General features: G+C 51.5%; 1 protein-coding gene across 1 annotated transcript; it reads right to left on the reverse strand.

Annotated features, from left to right (window-relative positions):
• Nucleotides 1–440: 440 nt before the first annotated feature.
• On the reverse strand, nucleotides 441–21,963 carry LOC104255465 (ADAMTS-like protein 2). Its single transcript, XM_059822076.1, has 18 exons — nucleotides 21,865–21,963; nucleotides 14,948–15,090; nucleotides 12,624–12,699; nucleotides 12,025–12,127; nucleotides 10,947–11,092; nucleotides 10,099–10,222; nucleotides 8,751–8,831; nucleotides 8,310–8,485; nucleotides 7,602–8,028; nucleotides 6,586–7,006; nucleotides 5,658–5,764; nucleotides 5,341–5,467; nucleotides 4,767–4,980; nucleotides 3,984–4,139; nucleotides 3,425–3,595; nucleotides 1,497–1,673; nucleotides 679–823; nucleotides 441–559 (listed from the first exon to the last, which is right to left on the reverse strand). The coding sequence occupies exons 1-18, from the start codon at nucleotides 21,961–21,963 to the stop codon at nucleotides 441–443; spliced, it is 3,012 nt and encodes a 1,003-aa protein (XP_059678059.1).
• Between the last annotated feature and the right edge of the window lie 61 nt (nucleotides 21,964–22,024).

Here is a 22,024-nt window from a genome sequence, read left to right on the forward strand (position 1 = left end):
TCCCAAAACCACAGTTTTACAGTTTAGCTCTTTATTGTGACACAGAATTTTTCAGTGTGTTTTGGAAATTGCCCTTGTAGTAGAAAAATCTTCAGAGCAGACCAGAGAGATGGCTGCTGTTGTCTGTGCCCTGCTGCGGGCTGGCCTCTGCACCGCGCTGCCTCCAACTAGAGCTCTTCAGAGATGACGACAGCAGGGACAGCCTTTCCCAACTCACTTCTCAGTAGCTTTCTAGGAACTGATGGTTTGTCATGTGTAAAATCCTCTTGGTGGAGAGGGAACGGTGATGACTAAGTCCTAGGAATCCTTCCTTGCTGAGCAGGCTGGTCTACAGGGACTGGCTCCACAGCCAAGCCAAGTGGGGTGGCTTCAAGTGGTAACATCTGGCTCAAGGGGGTTCTTGCCCCTGAACTTGGAAGGGAATTACGGCCTGGCAGCAGTCAGGGTGACTTGAGCCGACACGACCGGCAGCAAGCCTTCCTGTAGTACCAGTGAGAGCACAGCTTCACCCTCAGCACCAGCACGCAGTTGGCCGTTGCTTTGTCTTCACAGTCTTCTTCTGGGGAGCAGAAGCATCCACAGAAGGGGTTAAAACAGAGATGGGCTTCCCCAGTGGAGAGCTGGACAGAGGAAAGGGCTCCCAAGGGCTCCTCTCCCTCCCTGCCCTGCCAGACTTACCCGGTGCCTCTGTGGGGCACGGCTGGAGTTGGCACGTCTGCCTGGCTTCTGGTTTGGCAGTGGGGTCACAGCCCTGAGCCAGCGCTTCCCCCTGGTAACACTTCACCTCACGCAGTCGCACACCAGCACCACATGTCTTGCTGCACTGTCGGGATCGAAAGAGAGGAAAGGGATTGTGAGAGGCATTTTTTTATTTTTCTGTAGTTCCCAAGTTCTTTCTCCCAGTGAGGCCTCCCGCTCCCTGCTTTGGAGACTGTTCTTGAGGAGGCTTGGGTCAAATCCCACACTGATCTCAAACTTATGCTCCCTTTTGTTGCTGGAGGAGACCCTCCCTGAGTCGGGGTTAGGACAGAGCAAGGGAGGAGTTTGCTTTCATCTCTTTAATGCAACTCGGAATTGGTTTTGCTTTGAGCGTTTATGCTATGACAAAAGATGGAGAAAATGGCTGCTGTGAGCCAGGCCCAGCTTCCCCTGTCCTCCTGTTCCCTAAACGCTGACCAGTTAAAATCTGGGAAAGCAGGGAAAGACAGAACATCATTGACTCCTGGCAGAGGAGAAGACACGGCTGTATTGCCTGCAGTGCAGTGCATGCTCTTGCTTGAGGCAATAACCCACATGCTCTAAGGTTTCCCCCAGTCCCTGTGTGCCACTCCCTCCACCTGCTGCCTGGTCTGCAGAAGAGCAGAGCTCATGGTCCCATCCAGACCTAATGGAGCCCTTGGCAGAACAGGCTGCTAGAAATCCTCAGTGCAGGTCATGCTCCACCAACCAGGGTTATTACGTCCCCTCTCCCTCTTCCCCACCATCCTGAGCCCTACCTGAGACCAGGAGGTAGTGAACCACGTCGAACACGGCCTCTTGAAACAGGCAGCTTGCTCCTCAGGTTTCTGAGAGGCCTCACAGCGCTTCTCAGGGTACTCCTTGTACACACCGTTCTCCAGGCCTGCACACAAGACGACGCGGGTCTTCATCCCTCGCCCACAGCTGGCATCACACTGGGAAAGAGAACATAACAGCCAGGTGACAAATGATGCTTGTCAGCTGTAGAGCTTCACGTAAGATGGCATCCTGCTCAGAAGCAAGGTGCTTGATGCATGTGCTAACACCAGTCTAACAGAAGTAGTGCTGCCCAGGTCACAGGAGCAATGGGTGTCTGCAAAGGAGCTGAATTTCTTACGGAGTGAGGACCGGAGCTGGTAATTAGTGTTCAGCCAGCACTGGGGATGCTGGATTCACCTTGGCTGGCCTTGAGAGCAGCTACCGCAAGGGACCTGGAGCAGCCAAGGTAAGACTACAAGAGGCTGTTTCTGTCTTATTTTATGTGTATCTATGTTCTCAAAAACCACGTAGCCTATTCGTGTAGCAACCTACATCTTGGAGTACTGACAAGCTCTGCGTGGGCCCAAGGGGCCCACGCTGGTGCACTGCAGGTGCTTTGCAGGGAGAAGTACTGCCATACCCGAAGCTACGCAAGCTTAGCTGGGAGCTTGCACTCACTCAGGACACCACCAAGAGAAGCAGCAGGAGGCAGGATCTGATTCTGGCTCAGCTCTGCTCCCTGATGCCCATGAAGGCAGTTGCCAATTTGAGATTTCATTGCTTTGTGCCCTTCTTCACCACGGCAGGGCCAGCACAGCTGACTTGTATCTGCCCTTAGTCATCCGGTGAACTCAGAGCTGATCAGCCAAGAGAACACAGCAAAGGCAAAGAAGCTGGCACATGCAAAGGTGGGGAGCTCAGCTGGTCTTTCAGAGTTCAGGTGAGTTAAATAGCCCGGACACAGATGAAAAAGTGCACTGCAGCACTGTTTGTGACCCACACCATAGGGCAGGGCAGGACAAGGTTACGGGACTGCCATAGGTCCCTAGGTTTAACCAGTTAGTGCTCGTTACCAGTGCTGGAGGGACTCAGCTGAATGTAGTCAACAGCTATAAAGGGTAGCAAAAGTAGAACAGAGGTTTAGCTATGGTTGGAGGGGAGAGGGCTTGGCTGCTTCTCTGGTTCCCTAGAAGCCTTCTTCCTTAGTGCTTTGTGAATCCCTATTTTGGCCAAGAATTTAAAGATGAAGCGCAAACCCCACAACTGACTCAATGTGTTCCTTCTGGGTGCTCTGGGATTTGGATCAGCTTGTACTGGGAAGCCTAAAGCCTCTAGGCTTTGAGCAACAGAGGCAGGGGGTAAGTAGACTGGCAGAGACCGATTGCTTGGTAGAGCGGGGCACCTGGACCATGTTCACTGGACTATGAGTCCTGAGGCAAGTACACAGTTGTGGCCTGGATGTGACTTCCAGGGCAGGGATCTGGGGTGTTGTTCAGGTTTACCTCTGGCTATTATTTATCAGAGATGAAGCTGGTTTTGTTGGAGCTTTCTTTTTAGTGGTGGGACCAAAATCTTGGGGGGCTGAGTGCAAGTTCTGGACAAAAAGCTCTGCTGAAGTGGCTGCAACTGCCAGGTGGGAGCCAGAGGTGGGAGAGGACAGTTTCCCTAGGACATTGCTGCCCTCCCGTGGAAGTCCCTGGGAAGGCAGCAAATGCCACAAACTTTGGGGTGGTCTTTAGGGTATGGTGGGGGACAAGCTGGGGATTTATTTCTCCTTCCCTTTCTCTGGACGGAGCTAGGATGAGGGTACAGCTCCGCAGTTGGAGGTTGCAACCTTGCTCTGCCAAGGGAGCCAGGCTCCCACCATCTTCTGTGGGATATGGGGTGGGAAAGAGGGCTGAGGACACAGGGCTGGGCTTGGCTTTACCTGGTCCCACTCCTGCTCCACCCAGTGTGCGGGGCAGTTCTTGTCTCCACAGGGATGGACAGCCAGGGGCTTGGTGGCTGGGTCACACTGCGAGTCGGAGATCACTTTGCCCTCCAGGTTGCGACATGCGATGAAGCGGCTCATGCGTCCCTCACCACATGAACCTGAGCACTTGGAGGAATAAAGGGCATTTAGACACATCAGAAAGCAGGAAGGTGGAGGGGTCAGGGTGGGTGATGCCGGGAGACCTGAGTCCGGAGCCCAGCCCTGCCACTGGGACTGTGGCACTGGACCCCAAGGGTCTTTAGAGGTACATCTGGTCAGGGGCTTCCATTCTCCAGGTGCTGTGAGGTTCCCAGATTATTGAATGGAGCTCACCTCACAGCTAATGAAAATTTACTGCATGGAGAGGCAAAAATACAGATTATTCTAGTTTCTTTAGCTTAGCCTCTGCCAGAAGAAAGCCAGAGAGCAGTAGCATGACTGCCCACCTGCTCCCTCCCACCAGCCCTGCACCCCCAGCATCGGGTTCAAGGAAAAGCAGATCCTCCAGACTCACCGGGCCCCAATCTGAAGCAGTCCAGCGGCGGTCGCAGGGCGGGCCTGTGCACACCTTCTCACTGCTGGGCTTCCGGGACTCGTCACAGAGGGGTGCTTCCACCGAGCAGCGCACCTCTCGCTTCATCGTCCCCTGCGTGCCACACCGAGCCGAGCACTGCAATAGCCATACAGAGTCATCCCTGGGGCTCAGAAGCAGAAAACAAGGGGGACAAGCAAAGGCGAGGAAGACAGTTATGCCTTCTCCCGTTTTCCTCCTGCTGCACTAGGGGAGAGGGTAAGGACCCCAGCAGGGACAGAAAAAGGTGAGTTCATCTCGATCTCTGCTGCTTAATTACTTTGGGTCCTAGAGCTCCAATGCTCCAAGATGCTGAGGCCTGGACTGCTGTTCGAAGTCACTGGGCAGCTCCACTGTCCTAGTCCCAAGCAGGCTGCGGGAAGTCAATCAAAGGGATTTTGACTGGGTTTTAGCTCCTTTATGTCTCCATGCTGTTTCCCATTCTCTCTTAGTTAACTCCTTGGGAAAAGGGAGGCAAAGCCTCTTGCTGACAGGGCTTTCTTTTGGTCAACGTCCTGCTTGAGAGGTGACCTTAGAAAAAATGTTTTGCAATTGCCTTTTTCGCTGGGCAGTGCCAAAACAGGAGGGTAAAGGCAGTCCTTGCTTCCCCAGAATGCAGTTGGCCAGGGGCTTCCTCAGCACCCAGCACCTGTCAGTCACCTTCCTCCAGGCCCCAGCCCAGCCCCAGCTGCTTACCTCTGGGAGCAAAGCTCCCCTGCTGCCTACCTCGGACCACTCGGAGAGCTCCCACTGGGGCCCACAGGCCTTGTTCTTGCAGGCTTTCCTCTCCATGGGCCTGGCCAGCCCAGCTGACTCACAGAGGTCATCATAAACGGAGCTGTCAAAGCCTGGAGCCAGCATCTTCCAGCAGCGCACAGTGCGGTACTGATAGCCCTCACCACAGGTCCTGGAGCATTCACTCCACCGGCTGGTCTCCCACCTGCACAAGCAGTCCCCAGGAGAGAAAGCACAAAGGAAAACCCAGGTAAGAGGGACAAGGGACATGGGGTGGCTGGGGAGTACCTGCACGCCTGGGACTCCCCAACCCAGTAGCTGCTGCTATGAATCTGCTCATCACGTCTATGTCTGTGTTAAGGTGATGCTGGTCCTGAAAGCCAACTTTGCCCTTAGCAGGCAATTTAGGCAGCAAATTCCTTCCCTCTTTTTGCTTACAAGGGGATACAAGGGCTTAGGTGTTTAAGCATATCTTCCAGCCAGAAATGGCTGTACGCTTCGAGCAGAAAATGATCCTTATAAAGATATGCTGTCCCTCTGGACAGCTGATGTCATTTCCACTCACCTAGGCTGGCAATCTCGCCCTGTGCAAAATTCGTGAGTAGGTTCTGGTCGGGTTAAGGCATCACAGTACGTTTCATCCACTTCCACTCCATCATACCGGACGCACATTGCATAGGAGGTGCTGATACCTGCTGGGCAATCAAGACCCTCTCTTGGTCAGGCTCCATCAGATCCAAAAGCCTCTTCCCACCAAGATTAAATTACTGGAGCGCTCACTGCATCTGAAACTCTTACCAACCATTTTAAAAAGTAACAGTATTCTCTCCACCAACAGCCAAAAAGGACCTCGCACGATCAGTCCCCTGAAGCCAAACCTACCTGAAGTGCATGTGGAGCTGCAGGGGGCATAAGCTGAGACTTTCCACCGATACATGTCAGCCAAGCTGATGTCATCATGGCCCACGGGGCTCACATCAAACTCATTGCTGTGGAAAAAGGAGGCGGTGTGAGCTAAAAATGAAAAATTGCTGCAAACATAAAATACAGTGAATTTCCTCCTCACTGTCTTTGAAGATGGGAATAAACCCAGTAGTTCTGCTTTCCATCTCCCCTACCTTGGGCAAGATGGACCACTGATGAACAGAGAGCATAAACCCTTGATCCACCTCCTGAATTCAAGTAGCAATGCCATGGATCAACATCCTCTGAGAGGAGGCATTGTTCATAGTGAGACTTGGCTATACTACGGTCTTTCGAACATGCGGGTGCCCTCAGCCTCAGTTCATGCTATCACCTCGAGAGGTATGACATTAGGTTGGAAAGGGGGGCTCAGGCAAGGTCCCTCTTATCATATAATGCGATGGGAGAGTTCACGTGTGGCTTGGCAGAAATGTTTTAAAAGTTGGCCCTCGTTTTCCTGCCGAATGTTTACTGAAGTTACGGAGGCATGTGTGCCCAGAAGAATGGGACAGAAGGGGCATGATGTGCTGGTAAATGTGTGTATGTGTTACAGACTCCTGGCCTTCTTTACAATCGCATTAGTGTTGGCCTCTCAGATCCTTCAGAACCCATTTAAATGGATCCCTTAGAGGTGGGGGCGAAATACATTCCGGGACCTCTGTGTCAGGCCATTTACGCCAATCAGTCTTTGGAGGACACACCATTGGTCAAGCATCTATAGCAGCTGCATGGATAGACATTGGAGAATGGAGACATCAAGGACAGCAGTGAGACTACCAGAGGATTGGCCAGACCCTCCCTCCCCACCTAACAATGTTCCTGTTTTGCCCAGGAAATCAAGTGCCACCTTTCAGCGCCAGGGGCTTGCAGCGGCTCTGCCTGGCTGATGTCCATGGTTGGGCTGGCACCTAGCAAAGGGCTCTCCATAGATGTCATCACGCTGTAGTTGGCTGCTTCCCCCTGACTCCCAGCAAATGCCTCCACCTTCAAGTCCTCCAGTGAGTTCTTACGGGCCGGTGCTTTGTGGAGGCCCTGTGGCCACCGGGCAGCCGTCTCAGTCCATAGTCCTGCTGTGGAGTTCCTCGGGGCCAGCCTGGCTGCCAGGTGCTGCAGCTCCCTGCAGAAGGCAGTGTTGTGCGGGTCTCGGTGACACAGTCGCCTGAAGAGACGAAGCCTGGAGGATGCTATGCGGCTGTTCTCCGAGAGCTCGGATCTCCTCATGCTGTAGGGTACAGCTGTGCTGATGGAAATCTGATTGAACCTGAGAGCTGGAGGAAAAATACAGGGATGCTTTAATTATCTTGGATGGCTTATACTTCAGCATGTGGTACCTAACAAGCCAAAAACCATTGAGTATTTGGCCTCAAAATCATAAATTGCCACCAGGGTGCACCAACAGGCCTTGACTGCCCCGACCAACCTCACACACACTCTGCCCATTGCTCAGGAGCTCCATTTAAGCTCAGGCCTGGGCCTTTAAACCTGGCCTGAGCAATGCTGCAGGTGTACTTTGTCCCTGAATTGTTGTTTGGCTTTCCCAGACTCACCTCAGATTTGACTTGTCACCTTGCTTTCACCTCATGATCACTGGACAGTTGCTAGGACCTGCTGCTGTCACTGCCCTGCTTGCCAAGCTTGGATGCCATGGGACTGCCCTGCCTGACAGGGCACTGCTTGATCTATCCCCCTTCCTTTATGGAGCTACTCGCCCTTGCTGCTCCCTGACAGTCTCCACCCTGCTATTAATCATCCTTCCCTCCTGCACACCCTGACGGTAAAGCCACCTTAGATTTCAAGAAGATCAATTGTGGGATGTCCACTTTCAATGAATAAAACAGGAGAAGGAAAAACAAAGCAACCAACCCAACTCTGTTTCTCCTCCAATTGCTGCTGCTTCCTCCTCCTCTTCCTCTCCTGCTGTGTTTGCATGGTAGACCTGTCTTATCTGGAAGTCGTACTTTTGCTTCTCTTCACCTTGTTCCCAGCCCCAGTCCTGAGTCCGACTGGTGGAGTTGGTCTGGAAGAAGTGTGGATGACCGAAGCCTAAATCTTCATGTCCTTCTCTTAGAGGAAGCTGTTCACTGGTGTCATCTGGCAACAGGGAGAGCCATGTGGCATTGAAGTTCTGGGCAGCTCTGGAGTTGGCTGGAATGGGATGGTTCTGGCTGGTCTCTGGTAGGTGATGATAGAGAGGTCTGTCTACAGCAGGGGCTGCAGTTTGGAGAGGTGGTGTCCGTGGTACAGTGTAGTCATAAGTTATGTGTGGCATTTTCCCATTGAAATTATAGTACTGGAGGAAACAGGGAAAGAGAACAAAACCGTTTTTATTTTAAGGACATGTACTTCTCAGAGACCTCGTCTAGCCACATCCATTTTGTGATGGATGTTCAGAGAAGACAACATCCTCATAAATCCAAGAAGAAACCCCACCCAAGACAGTATCTGGCTTCCTCAGCCACCTACACACTCAGGTTTGGCTTGGGAACCAGGTTAATATTCCCTTTGTCTGAGGGAGGCTCACAATTTTGGAACAGGCAAGACAGGAAAGTCTAAAACTAGCTCCTCACGTACCATGGCATTCAGAGACTGGTTAGTGGGCCCGTGAGCTATGATATACTCCAGCCCATCTGAGTTCAGGCTCGAGGGCCGCCGGTACTTGAAGATCGTGCCAGCTACCCTGAAGTTCTGGGGGTTGTCAATGGCGGAGTTGCCGTTGAAGAAGAAATGCCCGGATTCATCTGCGAGTGCTTCAACGAGAGAGAAAAGGGACACAAATGTCTTCACAACAGGGACTGCCCATAGTGAGCTGGGTTTCCAAACGTCCCTCCTGCCGCTGGCTGCTGGAGATGTGGCAGCCTTGGTTTATGGAGAGATGAAGTGCCCCTGTGTTACCCTGGAAAAAATGCTCACAGATGGCTCTCTCACAGCACAAATGGGAGTGCACAGAGCCCTCCTCCCACCTCCCAGGCAGCTGAACTGGGACCTCCATGTCCATCCAGTTCCTCTGCCTACCTAGGATGTTTTCCGTTTTCCTGCGTTCAATGATGAGGATGTCCGTGGCACCGGCAGGGATGTTGGTGATGAATACGTAACCTGAGGAACAGAACAGAGGGTGAGGAAACCCTGAGGACAGAATAAAAAGGTCTAGGTAGGAAAAGCAGCTCGTGGGATAAACGTGTAGGTAGGAGGGCAGCACTGCCCTTCAGGGGCAGGATGCTAAGGACATAAATGCATGCTGTGCCAGTCTGTGAGCTCTAATCCCGGGTCCCCCCTGAATTCTCATTACAGATCACCATTACAGGTCTCTTAAGGTTCAGTCTGAGCACTGCTGGGTTTGGAGTCAGGAAGGAACTGCACAAGTATAACAATCTGGCTTTAGGTGTGTGAATGAATGTACTCTCACGCTCCTTCTGGCAAGAGCACAGAAAAAGCTTACTAGTGATCAGGGCTGATGCTGAACAGAGGATGGAAAAGACCATACATAGGTCCCCTCAGCTCCTGACTCAACAGAATTTGTCCCAGGAGTAGCATAAAAATTGACCTTTAAAGGGAGAGGAAATAAGAAGGCTCTTAAAGTTACGTGGTTTGGCAGCTTGTCTTTCCTGCTAGAAATACAGGTCTTGTCCATTCTGTAAGATTTGTACAAGGCCTGGAATGGGAGGCCAAAACTGTACTGCTAGAGGGGTTAGCACAATTACCCCTGCTCTGGAAAGGGGCCAGAGAGCTTTTCTAGTCTGGTGTCTGTAGAGAGCGAGGCAGACTAGTGAAACAACAGCAATGTGAAGTAAGTTCCAAAGCATCCTCAAACCACAGTTAATTAATTACTAATGAGCATACCACAGTCTATTCCTTCTGTGGCTGGAGGAATGAGCCATGAGGTTGCAAGAGATGAACCTCAGCCCAGTTTCAGACGGACTGTCCCTCAGCTATGCCAGCCATAGGACTGGGGAAAGCAGGAGACTAAGTGCAGGCTGAAACAAATACTGTGACCCTCATCATAGGAGCTCAGGTTTCAAATGAACACGTCGCACAAGTAAGAGAAGATTCATTGATCTCTTCATGTTATCTGAGGTGGGCAAGATGCCAAAATCAATAGGAACAAATAGATCCCCAGCTGCTTCCTATTGTAAAGAGGTGAAGGGAAACCTTACCAGCCTAATATACAGCACATCAAACCAATTTCCGCTGATGATTAAGTGAAAAGGACAAAATACAGGCATTTAAGCAGGGGTGGCACTCTTCAGCTCTTTCCACCAAGCAGCTGGGAAACTCCTACTTGCATTCAAGCCAGTCACCCTTCATGCCAGCTGGTGGTAAGAAGTAGCAGGTGAAGTCTCCGGACTGTGGTAGCAGGGAGTACCTATCTGTGAGATTGCCTTTCGGAAGCTGCCCGAGACACGGTGGCAAGTGCTGCCGTCCCCTCCACACACCCTGCATCTGTCCATCGTCCGGGGTGAGTACAGGCTCCCATCGCACCCAACTGGCTGCAAAGAATAAAACAAGAGAGGGTTTCCTGGGGCCAGCTTATCTCCACAGGTCAGGGTCTTTTCAATGCTCCTTTGGTGAGGTTCTGGGGTGAGGGGATGTAGATTAGCTTGGAGTGGAGTAATGAATGAATCCAACGGCAGCAGAAATTCACCTGTGTAACTTGTGACCATCTACACTGTGCCCTAGAACCTGAGGCAGGGGCTTGTGCGTGTAGGTAAATGGAGTAAGACTTGGGTAAACTGTTTTGGTTCCTTCTGTCTCTTTATTTAGGCCAATCCTTCTCACGGAAATAATGACATACATCATCACCCTCCAGGAGATGCTGCATCAAAGGCAGGCCTTTCTGAGGTTGTAAGGCACCTCTCTGTAACACTATATACAACCACCCTTCATCCTTGCCTTATGAGGTGAAAAATTAAATGGAAGATTTATTTTTTTTTTTAAATGGGATGACTACATAAACAAACCTGCAATTCTAGTCTTCTCTGTGCTGGGAAGAAAGTGCTGTCACTCAGCGGGAACATGTGGATGTATATAATTCCCTTTGTGTCAACCTCTCTGCTCTCCTCTAGCCCACAGGCATTCAAGAGTGAATGTAGTTATTCCACGTCAGGCCTCAGTTTCAATTCCCTGCTGGGACCCCTGGCCTTGTGATGACTAGGAGGTCCAGCCATGCATTTACACTCCCAATTTCTGTACTACTTCCTCACAGAGCCTCACCTCACACTTCCCATTGATGCAGACCCCTTGATAGGTCCTGTCCTTGCAGGAGGTACCATCCTGTGCTCGGGCCATCAGCTGCCTTTCTCCGCTCCGGGTGGTGCATTGGAGGTCACATGGCTTGTTGGAGATACTGGTGTAGTCATCTGAAGGGACAGAGGCAGATCAAGGTGCTCAGAGATCGGCAGTGAGGAAGGGGACTTTCCTCTTATCTATACTGATGGTCTGATATCACCTTGGGTGTTCTTGCTGCTTGAGATGAGACCCCAAGGCTAAAGATTTTGTAGTAGTAAAGTGGTCATAGTATGAGGCTGCAGCTGGGGACCATGCCTAGCAGAAATGGTTCTTGCTGGCAAACCCTCTTCCTTGCCATACCCTCTCCCCTTTACAGTGCCATCCCCTGTGCTAGACATGGGAATCTGTACCAGCAGATCCCAGGCCACACAAGAGCAAACATAACCTGTAAAAGAAGGGTACCAACTGTGTGGGGCCATGGCCAGCTACACTCCATCTAGCTGAGCAACTGAAGCTAGAGGTGCAGATGTTCTATGTCCCCTTGGCAGCTAACGGAAAGAGGGCAACATCTTAGGTGAGCTCAATCTGGGCCTCAAGGGCCATTTGGCAACCCACGTGAAGCAACTTGTCTCGCCTGCACAGGAAACGGATGGGCATCCTGTTCAGAACAACCCACCACCACCCCAGTGGGAAGCATGCTGGATGACAGAGGCAGCCAAAATGGTAGAAGGCACAAAGATCGTGAACACCCACTCTGCCAAGATGACTGCTGGTTAGCCAAGACAACTCAGAGAAGCCTGTGTCCTGTCTGCCCACCAGTGCTTGCTGATGTAGGATCCAAAAGAGGAGCAATGTGGTGAGAGAGGAGGCCTGGCTGGGTGGAGCGGTTCTGTGAAGAGATGGGGAATGATTTCTCCAAAGCAGGGAGCACAGGGAAGCACTTCCAGACCAGCCAGGAGCATCCATCCCTTGTCCCCTGGGACCTTCCCCTTCTCCTCTGTCTGAGAAGATCCTGTGGGTGTTTTCTCACTCTGATCCTTTGTGTGAAGCTGTGAAAACCCACCTGGATAGAGGGGCATCCAGTGGTAGTAGCGCTTCCCAAAGGCTTTGGCATTGAAACTGGAGCACTGCTGCTGTTTGAAGCTTGCTGTGTTGGCTGGGCAGGGCTATGGAGGGAATAAATGTGATCAAAAGCTCCCTATGTCACAGCCATGGTTGTGACAGCTGCTTGTCCCTGCTGCACCCTTGGAGGATGAAAATGCCCTGTCCACCCTGGAAGAAATCAGTGATGGACTCTGAGGTGCCGTACGTAATACAGGCAGAAAGGCCATCGCCAAAGGCCCCTCAGACAACTGTATTTAACAGTTCTGCAGAAATTACTTCCAGCGAAGGGAAAAGCATACCGGAAGAACTTTGTCCCTCCCCCCACCCCACAACAAGTATGTTTTTATATCCTCTTCCCCCACCTCTCAGTCCCAGAGAGTAGAGCCCATCTCCCACGTCTTCAAAGGCACACCGTCAACCACTCCAGGAGCGGATTGTACTCCTTGTCTGCACTCCTCTGATGGACTAGTGGCACCCTGAGTGCTGGTGCTCTTGTAGTTCCAAATGTGCCCCCCTTGAGGCCCACGTCCCCCAGTGAGTACTGGAGGTGGTTCTCACCTGCTGCTGGCACAGTTGGTAGTGCTTGGCTTGACCAACACACATGGTGCTGTTTGCTCCCTGGGGCACCTGGAGCCTGCAAAGCAGAAAGAAAATGAGCTGGAGGTCTGTGAAGTACTAAGGTGTTGAGGATGACAGAGAAGTCAGGCCTGACTTAAGGGGGAGAAGCAAGGCAGGCATTTTGTCAAACCAAAGCTTTCTGGATCTAGACTAGCCAACAGCTCCTCTGAAACACATTTTCAGTGCTTTTAGGTGGACTGTGATTTTAGGCTACTCTTGTTTTGGGGGTAGGCTGAGCGGATGGGGAGCAATTGCAGTATCACCACCCCTGTGTCCCTTCACCTCTGAGCTCCAAAAGGGTTGATATGACAAAAGGACAATAGACCCTGATGATCCATCACTCCCATGGAAGCGCCTGGGATTTGCAGTGATGAAGGGAGTTGATTTCAGGACTCGCTGTGCAGAGACATGGCACCTCTCACGGGGACTGGCCACCTTAAAAGATTAGCAGGAAATGCTTGGTGCAGATGATGGACTAAAACTATGGGAATTTCTCAACACCTGATGCTTTAGCTCTGGCCAGCAGGAGTTATTCAGGGGATACTGGAGTCCTTGACTGATGCAAAGGCGAAAAAATTCTTGAAAGCTGTGAAAACGTTTGGAGAATGGCCAAGGCCACAGATTAAGGCGATGTGGTCTGTGTAAAGATCAGCAGCAGACAATGTGTTAACAGTGTTGGGAACTTAGGATGCACCGTGTAATGAAGAACCCTGGAGGCATATTCAAGCTGGACTGGCTAGAGGTACTGCAGCTGTCCCTCCAGAGCAATGCTTTACATGCTGTAGGCAGGCAAAGCCTAAATTTGCACCAAAAGGCTTGAAAACTGCCATCCCTTTCAGCTGAAGCAGAGGCTGCCTGTCCTGCAGACTCAGGCAGAAATTGTTTCATGGTCATACCTGGCTTACACTTAAGCCATTCTCCTTAAAGCTGCAGAAGCCTTTTGGCTGGGTTTTATGTTGGGCTTTTTTTTTTTTAAATTCGGACTTGATCCCTGGAGTAAAACGCCACAGCAAAGCCCTCCCCTCCCCAGCTGCAGAGTCAAGGATAGAGCAGATGCCAAATGGAGAGAAAAATATCTCTTCTGGCAGCAGCAGGCAAAGGGCAGAAGGGCCGCTTCGACTATGCGGGGTGTGGGACACCCCCAGGGTCCCTCCTGCCCTCTGTTTCCCCCTGCTCTCCCATGGTGGCCACGATGTGCTGGGGAGCAGGAGCAGCGGCAAAGACATTGGCAAGCCCGGTTAGTGGGGAAGCCACGACGGAAGGTACTGCAGCACATCTGGACCCTCACCATGCTGCCAACCAGCCCACATAAAAGAAGTTTTCTGCTGCAAGAAGGAGAGCAGGTTGGGGGCCCTAGCTTGAGCTTCCTCCGCTCAGGAGTGCATTCATGCAGAAGGGAAAGGGGCCAGAGTGTGGGGCGGGAAGCCCCTGTGGGCTTTCTGTGCTGCAGGATGCCGCTCTCATTAACATCTCAGGAGCCTGGAGTAGCAGGTTAGTGAGGTGCTGGAGGAGGGCCTGGTGGCAAGGTGACCCAGAGGGGACAGCAGGAGTTCAGGCAGCTGAAGTTCCCTAGCTCTCCCCACTCCCACAAACCCAGTCCAACTGATACCAGGACTGCAGCAGCTGAAGGGGACAAATGTGGGTGTAGGGGACAAATGGAAATGCTGTCAGGTGACAGCCAGATAAATGACAGAGGGAAAAAAAACTTGCAAGCTCTGCAGGGAATAAAGAGGGGAAATTGCTGAGACATGGCTGAGCTGGCTGCTGCCAGGAGTAAATCAAGTCCCCACAAGGTGTCTGGGAATACGTACCCACATCCTTAGCACAGGAACTGGCTACAAATCAGGGTTAGGTTGGTCAGAGCAGCCACGGTAAGTGAGGTTTTGGGAAGGAAAGGGGAAGAGGAATAAAGCTAGCTTTCTTCAGCCCACAACCCCCTCATCTTCAAGTCTCCCACAGACCCCAAGAGGGGACCAACCCCTTGCTCCCCATCAGACGAGCCAGGCTGAGTGGGTGACATGCTCAGGGGGCCTGTTGCCTGCCCCACTGCGGCATGCTTCTCCCTGTCAGCCCTCCCCACCACTGCCTGCTCACCGCCTACCCCACAGGCAACAGCCGCCTTCCTTTCTGAGAGGCTGCAGAAGAGGGAAGGGATGACTGTGCAAACCCAGGAGGTTTGTCCCAAAAATGCAGGTTGGGGGGCACCCCGTTTCCCCTTTGGTGCTCGAGGCCTAGCCAAGGGTGCAGGCTGGGACACGACTCACCTCTGTTGCAAGCAGTGCCTCTCCCGTGACATCACGCCTCCCCCGCAGGACCGGGAGCAGGTGGACCAGGAACTCCACTCTCCCCACCACTTGGTGACTTCTTCATCCCAGGGGCCAGCTCCATCTGCTGCCTCACTACTGTCCTGACAGAAACAGAGCATGGTTAGCTGGAGAACCTGGTTCCTCACCACCCCGGGCAGAGAAGGGCCTTCTAAAGGCAGCTCCCCCAGGGAGCACGTCACCTGGATGCCTTCTAAATGGGCAGCACTGGGACAACCGTGGCAGGATCAGGCACCTATGGGGTCATGCCAGGCTCACACATCTCAAAATTCAAATTTCCCTCCAAGACTGAGTTACGCATGGGAAGGAGGATGCCTCCAAGATCTCATGACATGACGTAGGGAAGGGCTGTCAGGCTGGACGTGTGTGACAGTAATGCCAGCTGCAGCCTGACCCCGCAGCATCGCTCCCAGCCCAGGTCAGGTAGAAGAGCAGATCACAGCTCACGCTGCCTGCCTGGGTCTGACGCACGGTCAGGAGAGAAGAGGAAGAGCTGCAGTGCTTGGCTGTGCAGAGGCCTGCCTGCAGGAAAGCTGGGGGTACGCATCTGTCACTCCCTGGAGCTGCATTTCAATGACTAAACTTCTCTTTGTGACTAGATCAGCTCAGATCCAAGCTCCTCACCCTCCAACCCTCACAAAAGTCATTTTCAAGAGTGCTTCAGAACCAGAGCCTCCTGCGATTGCTGTTGTCCCCTCTCCCCATGCACCCCACTACGCTCAGAGGATTGTTCCCTCTCCCAGCATGCCTTGCTGGGGCTGAGCCTTTAAATTTGGCAAACCTGCGGTCTTTTGGCCCCAATGTGGTCATTACAGCAGGCTGCTGTTGGCTGTGCCTCCACAATTCCCAGCAGGTAAGGGATTCTGTGTTTTAGCTGTTTTGTTGGGTTTTTTTTTTTTTCCCTTGCAGTATTTTCCTGTTTAGCAACTGATGGCCTAAAAGCTCCCAGGGATTTGGCAAACTAGCCTGTGCAGGAACTAATTTGCTGTTTACTGAAATACAGCTGTGAGTAGTGTTAAACGCAGCAATGAGTTTAACACAGGACAGTGACTGGAAGGGATTCATCCAGCTGAAAATGCTGACAGGGTTTCAGTATGAGTAGAAGAAAATGAATAATTTGTGTGTGTATGTGAAGTCTGCTATGTTAAAGTAAGGGCTCAGGAAGCTGTATCAGTGATACTATTGGCAAAAGGTGCTGGTTTGTGGCAGTGGCTGATAGTCCTGTTGCAATGAACTGGTCTGCAAAGCATAACTGATGGATGTGAAAGAAAACTCAGCAGGGTTTGCTCAGCACTGTGTGCTCTGTTCACTATTTTGGTTGACTGTCTCTTGGCTTTATGCTCTTTCAGAGTGTAATAAAGCCAAAGTGTTCATCTTGTAGTGTAATTCCTGCCTGAGAACTTGTCGTTTCTATAGAGTCTGCCAACAGAACATCCTCTGGGCAGAGGAGATGCAGCTGGTTTTATGCAAATGTTTTTAAGTTGTAACTTAGCGTGGCTGAAATGCGCATAGTGCCTCTTCTTGGTGACAGCCAGAGCATGTTGAAAGTAACCTACTCTGTTGCAAAAAAGCACCATGTTACCCAATGCTTTACTCTTTAATGATTACAATAGCTGATTTCAAAAACAATGCAACAAAACTCTTTGCTGTACTTGGATATTCTGGCTGGAGCTGACTTGCCTGACAGGGACCAAATGCTGTGGCCAGCAGCTGAATTGCTCAAGAAAAAAATGAAATTTAAAAGAAACAGACATGTTTTACAAAATACCTTTTTCTCTTCTTCCAAATGATCATCTCAACTCATTTCCTATGAGAATTTTTGTCTGACTGTATATTATCAGACTGTAAATGGAAATGCTGACTATGTAGCTTCCACATTTACAAAGGAAAGAAACCAAAGGTCTCTTATTGTAAGGTATTTTCAGCTAAAATCTTTCCCTGACCCCTTCTATGCCTCTCTCCGATAAGCATTTCAAGGCCTGTGGAGGAAGAGCTCTTCACAACTGTCGGGAAGGAGAATGCCAATGATTTATCTGGTGTCTGTACAGAGAGCCCGGCGCAATACAGATTCTCCCATAGCTGGGGTAATAATCAAAGCTGGTGTCTTACCACTTCATCGAGTGGTTACATGAGGCGCATAGACTGCCTGGAAGGAAGGCATGTGGACCAAAAGCTGCAATATTTCCATAGCTTTTCCCCGGGTGGCAATAAAAATCTGTGTAGCTGTAACAGGCAAGATAGTCCTGCTCCAGAGATCTTACAATCCAAATAGGTGAGATGGGGCAGAAGGGAAATGGGTGAAGGGAAGTGAAATAGCCTGTTCTACTGACCTACCCCTGGATATGAAAAAGATTTTGTGCATTTGGAGTGGTGGAAAGTTGCAGGCTCCTTTTCAGGGTTACTGCTCTTGGGTGTTTTGCCTGGATGCACGGAGACTTGGCATGTGGTGGCAGAGCTGAGGTTTGGGGAAGATCCGCATCTCTGCCTTTGTGCACCTCTTTCTTACAGTTAGAATAGGATACGTTTCTCTCTGCACTGCGACTTTCAGGAATGACAGGAGCCCAAATGAAGATTTATTGAAGGATGCTAGTCAAAGAGACTTTTTTTTTTTTTTTTTTAAATAAAATGTTTTCCCCTATGTCCGTAAGCCCTGTTCCTGCTTCCTCTCTGCTCTGGAGGAATCAATCACTTTTTAAGTAGATTGATTTGGCTCTCAGGTTTTCCATGACCAAGCTCCCTCGCCAGTCCTTGCCTAGAAGCGTTTATTTTGTTGTGTAAGCAAGGACAATGCTGAGCTGTCCCCTCGGCCAGTGACTTATGGCATAACTGCATCCGAGTCCTAGGCCTGGTGATGTGGAGGGGGAACTTCAGGTACTTAGAGCTGGGGCAGCTGGTTCCAATCTGTGCTGAATTTATTACATTGTCAGAAATAAATCTGCATTAACTATGACACACAAACAGTTCTTGTTTTTAATTAGAGATACTTGCATTTTCCAAATTTCCAGATAATAAATTAAGGACTGTGGGACAGACTCCAGATTAGATTAGCTCCTAGCTTTAGTTTCGCAAGCCCCTCAGCAAATCCCGAGAGTTACCTTCTGGCCGAGTGAATCCCCCCCCGCCTCCTCCTTGCAGAAAGAGAAATCAAAGGAGCTTTACAACAACTCTTTTGCACTCCCCCGGTTATAGGAGATGCTTGAGCTGCTCTAATTTGCACTCTGCTGCAGAATCACAGAAACAGAGCAGGCTAGAAACACCGGAGCAGGAGATGCACATAGGTCCAGTCTTTATAAGGCTGGCTCTGCCTGGGCTTGGGTGAGGCCTCTGCCTAAAGGAGGTAAGAGGGTCAGGTACGATTCCTTAGGTGGTGTGGAATATAAGGCCTAGAATTTACATCTATAGAAAAGATAGACCATATTCCAGTTCAGCCAGGTGCTCTCCGCAAGAATTTCCCCTGAGGCGTTTGTGGCTTGGCACATAGTGATTATACAGCTGCAGTTCTTCCTCTCTGAGGCTAACCAAGTTATTTCTGTGCCTCTGCACCTACGCTGGAGGCCATGCAACTGAGTAGGTGAGGGCTGTCCTCCTGTCCCCTTGTTGGGGGGACCAGAGCTTTGAACCCTAACCTGCAGGGAACTTTTCCAGGATTAAATATCTGCCTCCAGATTTGCCAATATCAATGACAGAAACATCAGTCTCTAAGCCAGCATCACTGAAAGCTTTTTCTGCCTAACCCAAGACCCAGCAGCTGCTTCCCCTCTGCCCCCTGCCAAACAAAGGCTGCCACAAACAAAATGCTTCAGCCCTGCAAAGAAGGGTGGGCCTGGTCTGACATCCTATCGGATTTCCAGGCGGTCTCTCTGAAGAGCTGAAAGGGATAAAATAAATTCTCTGCTGACTGTCTGTCATGCTCTGGATCAGCTCTGAGCTACACTGGGTTTCCCAGAAACCTGGGAATAACTGCAATTACCGTGTCGGTGGCCCAGTCTCCTGTGTTGCTTATTGTTGTGCCTAATCGTGAGATTCATTAGAGCCTGGGTCCTGGAAAAAAGCTGTCTGGAAAGAGAGAGCACAAACATGCCTGTCTAGTTCCCTTAATAGAGGAGCTTTGGGGCGGAAGGCTCTCGGTTGCAGCCTGGCATGCCTTAAGGGCTGGCCCACCGCTGAAGGGCACAGTAGCTGTCGTAAACTGTTCTGCTCAACCCTGTCTGAGCTTGTAAGACTACCAGAAACAGCAGCTGAAAATGAAATAAATTCTTCACAGACCTCTTCTGAGGCCATTAACTGCACGTCCTCTACCAAAAATTTCCACAATCCCTTTACTTAAGGGCTTCTCTCTACAGCAAACCACACTACTTACTGAAATACTAAGTAGCTTCAGATGTCTTAATGCCTGGAATGGATGTCAGATTATTATCTGGAAATGAATGAGCATGTTCAACGCCCCTGGTTTAGCCTCCCCTAGTCAGTCATTCTCTGACTAAAGCTGTGGTAACAAACTCTACCACAGCACTGAAAAAAACAATAGCGTTTGCAATTATGGCCTGATGTTTTACAAAAGAATTGGTGTTCGTGTAAAGCTGTTTCTCATCCTGTCATTGTTTTATCCTATTTGGGTAGACTAGATAGTTTGTATGAGAGATTCAATGTTGGAAGCAGACACAAAACCAAATTTTCCTTAGAAAAGTTGAAACAAGGTATTTGAGAAGGAGTTTTTGAGAAGGTATCCTGAGGTAAAATGAGCAATGCAGAGTAATTTTTACGGGATCAGGAAGAACACTAATCTGGGGAAAAATGGTAGCTTGCTAAAGATGTGATGTTGCAGCAGATAAGTAATAGAAATCTGGACATGTAATGAGGCACAGATGAGAAGCAAATTAGAAAACTGGTGAACAGAAGCCAGTGGAGAACTATCAAAATTCTCATGTTCAAAATCCTGCCATGACAGAAAGTTCACAGGCAAGTGCTGCACTTCATTACAAAATACTTGATCCAAGTCAGTTAGGTCGTTCCCTTCAAGTGGGATAACGCACTTATTCTGGGGCAAGCCGGTAGAGAGGATGGAAGTCTGTGAAGGGGAAGAAGGGAGTAACAGGCGGTGTGCACGAGAGGCATCTCTATCGTCAGGTTTTTCAGAGGCATTGAATGCAGTTAGCCCCACGTAAGAAGGAATTTTTTTACCCTATCTATGGATTGAGGCTTTCTATGACACTCTTTCTATAATCATGTTGTATATAGAAAACGGCACAGCAAGAGGAACTGCAGGTTAATCCCCTAATGACCATTTTGCGCGCTGTCTTGCACCATAGACACTATCAATACTACCAACCATGTCTGCCAGGCCAACTTGCACCAGGCAATCCTCGATCACAGTGCTCTGCGGGGATCTCCTGGAGTAAGGGAGTCCTCGGGGCAGAGCGGGCAATAGCACTGGTGTGCGTTTGTCCTGGGGAGGGCTGAACAGCCCTCCTCCTCCCAGCCCCAGATGCCCTCGTCTTAGGTGCTGTACAAACACAGCTGCTGGGGGCAGGGAGAACCACAAGCAGCCAAGGCTTGTGTACACATGTTGACGGAGGAGTCCATTCAGGTCAGTCCTAAATGAAGGACTTCACATCCGTTTAGCTTGACCCGGCTTGCTCTGCCTGAAGGTTCTCTCTGACTTAGCCCTAGAGTTAAGGGGTAAACAGAACAGGCAGTGGATGTGTGTGAAGGTAAAAACAAAGTGGAAATGAGACACTTGAGCTTTAAAATTAAGACAACCCCAGAACAGGAGACGCTGCTGCTCCTCAAACCTGCGTTATCCGCAGTAAAGCTGCGGTGTCTGGTCTTCTCTGTGTTTTAAGATAGCTCATGTGAGATTGCTTCGCCCCAGCCACGGAGTCTGGGGGGTGGGAAACACAACCCAAACCCCTCTTCCTTTAGCAGAACAGAATCCCTTTAGCAGCAAAGAAATCCGGCCAGGTTCCCCTTGCGGAAACGGGAGCGCCGAGCCACAATGCACGCAGTGACCCGCAAAGGCAGGGGCACAGCCGGCACCCCGCGAAGATGGGATTTCTGCCTTCCCTGCCACAGTAACGGGGGCGATTCTCCCAGGCCAGCCCTCGGGAAGGAGAAGGGGACTGGCAGAGGGGTTTCGGTGCTGCTGTGAAACAAGTGCCACGAGGAGGCCCAGGCTGCAGAGGTCCTTTGTGGAGGAGAGCGGAGATGAGGGGAGCGTGGGGCTTCGATGCCCAGACGTGCACCCCACAGTTAGCCGAGAAAGCAGCTGCCTAAACCCATGCCTGGGGTGGCGAGAGGGAGAGGGAAGAGGAAAATCGGTTTGTTTTCAGCCCTAAATTGGAGCCGACCCGCTGCTAGGGATGAATGTGGGGGGCAGCCTCGGGCGAACCCCCAACCGGGGCAAGGCCCTGCTCCCCCACGGTCCTTCTGGTGATGCTGGGAAGCCTCCTCAGGCGTCCTCACCCCCCGTCGGCCTTTTGTTAGTGCCAGGCCGCTGGGGAGCGGGGCAAAGCGTCTGGTCCTCGGGGTAGATTTGGGGGAGACAGGACAAAACCCCCTTCTCGAGCACCTCCAGACTGAGGCAGGGCAGCGGGGGGACCCCCAAGTCCAGCCTATCCCCTGCAGGAACCAGAAACCTGCGGGGAAGGGCGAGGGGCCGCCGCTCCCCTCAGGCGACCGCCCGCTCCCCAGCGCGGGCCGGGCCGCCCTCTCCCTGCCCCTGCCCCGCGCAGGCCCGGGGCGGCCGGGACCGGCCCCGCCAGCTCGGAGCGCCCCTCCTGGCCCCGGCCCCGCCGCGGCTCCCTGAGGGGAGGGAAGGAAGGAGGGAGAGCGAGAGGGGAGGCACCGCCGCCGCGGGCCCACCCGCCGCCGCTTACCTTAGCGCCGAGGGGGGCGGCGGCGGCGCTGAGGAGGAGGAGGAGGAGGAGGAGGCGGAGGCGGCGGGGAGCGGCGGCCATGCCGCGCTGCTGCTGCTGCTGCAGCCGCCGCGGAGGAGGCGGCGAGGCGGCCCACCAGCGG

Source organism: Gavia stellata, chromosome 10 (genome assembly GCF_030936135.1).
Source record: "Gavia stellata isolate bGavSte3 chromosome 10, bGavSte3.hap2, whole genome shotgun sequence".
Lineage (NCBI taxonomy): Eukaryota > Metazoa > Chordata > Aves > Gaviiformes > Gaviidae > Gavia > Gavia stellata.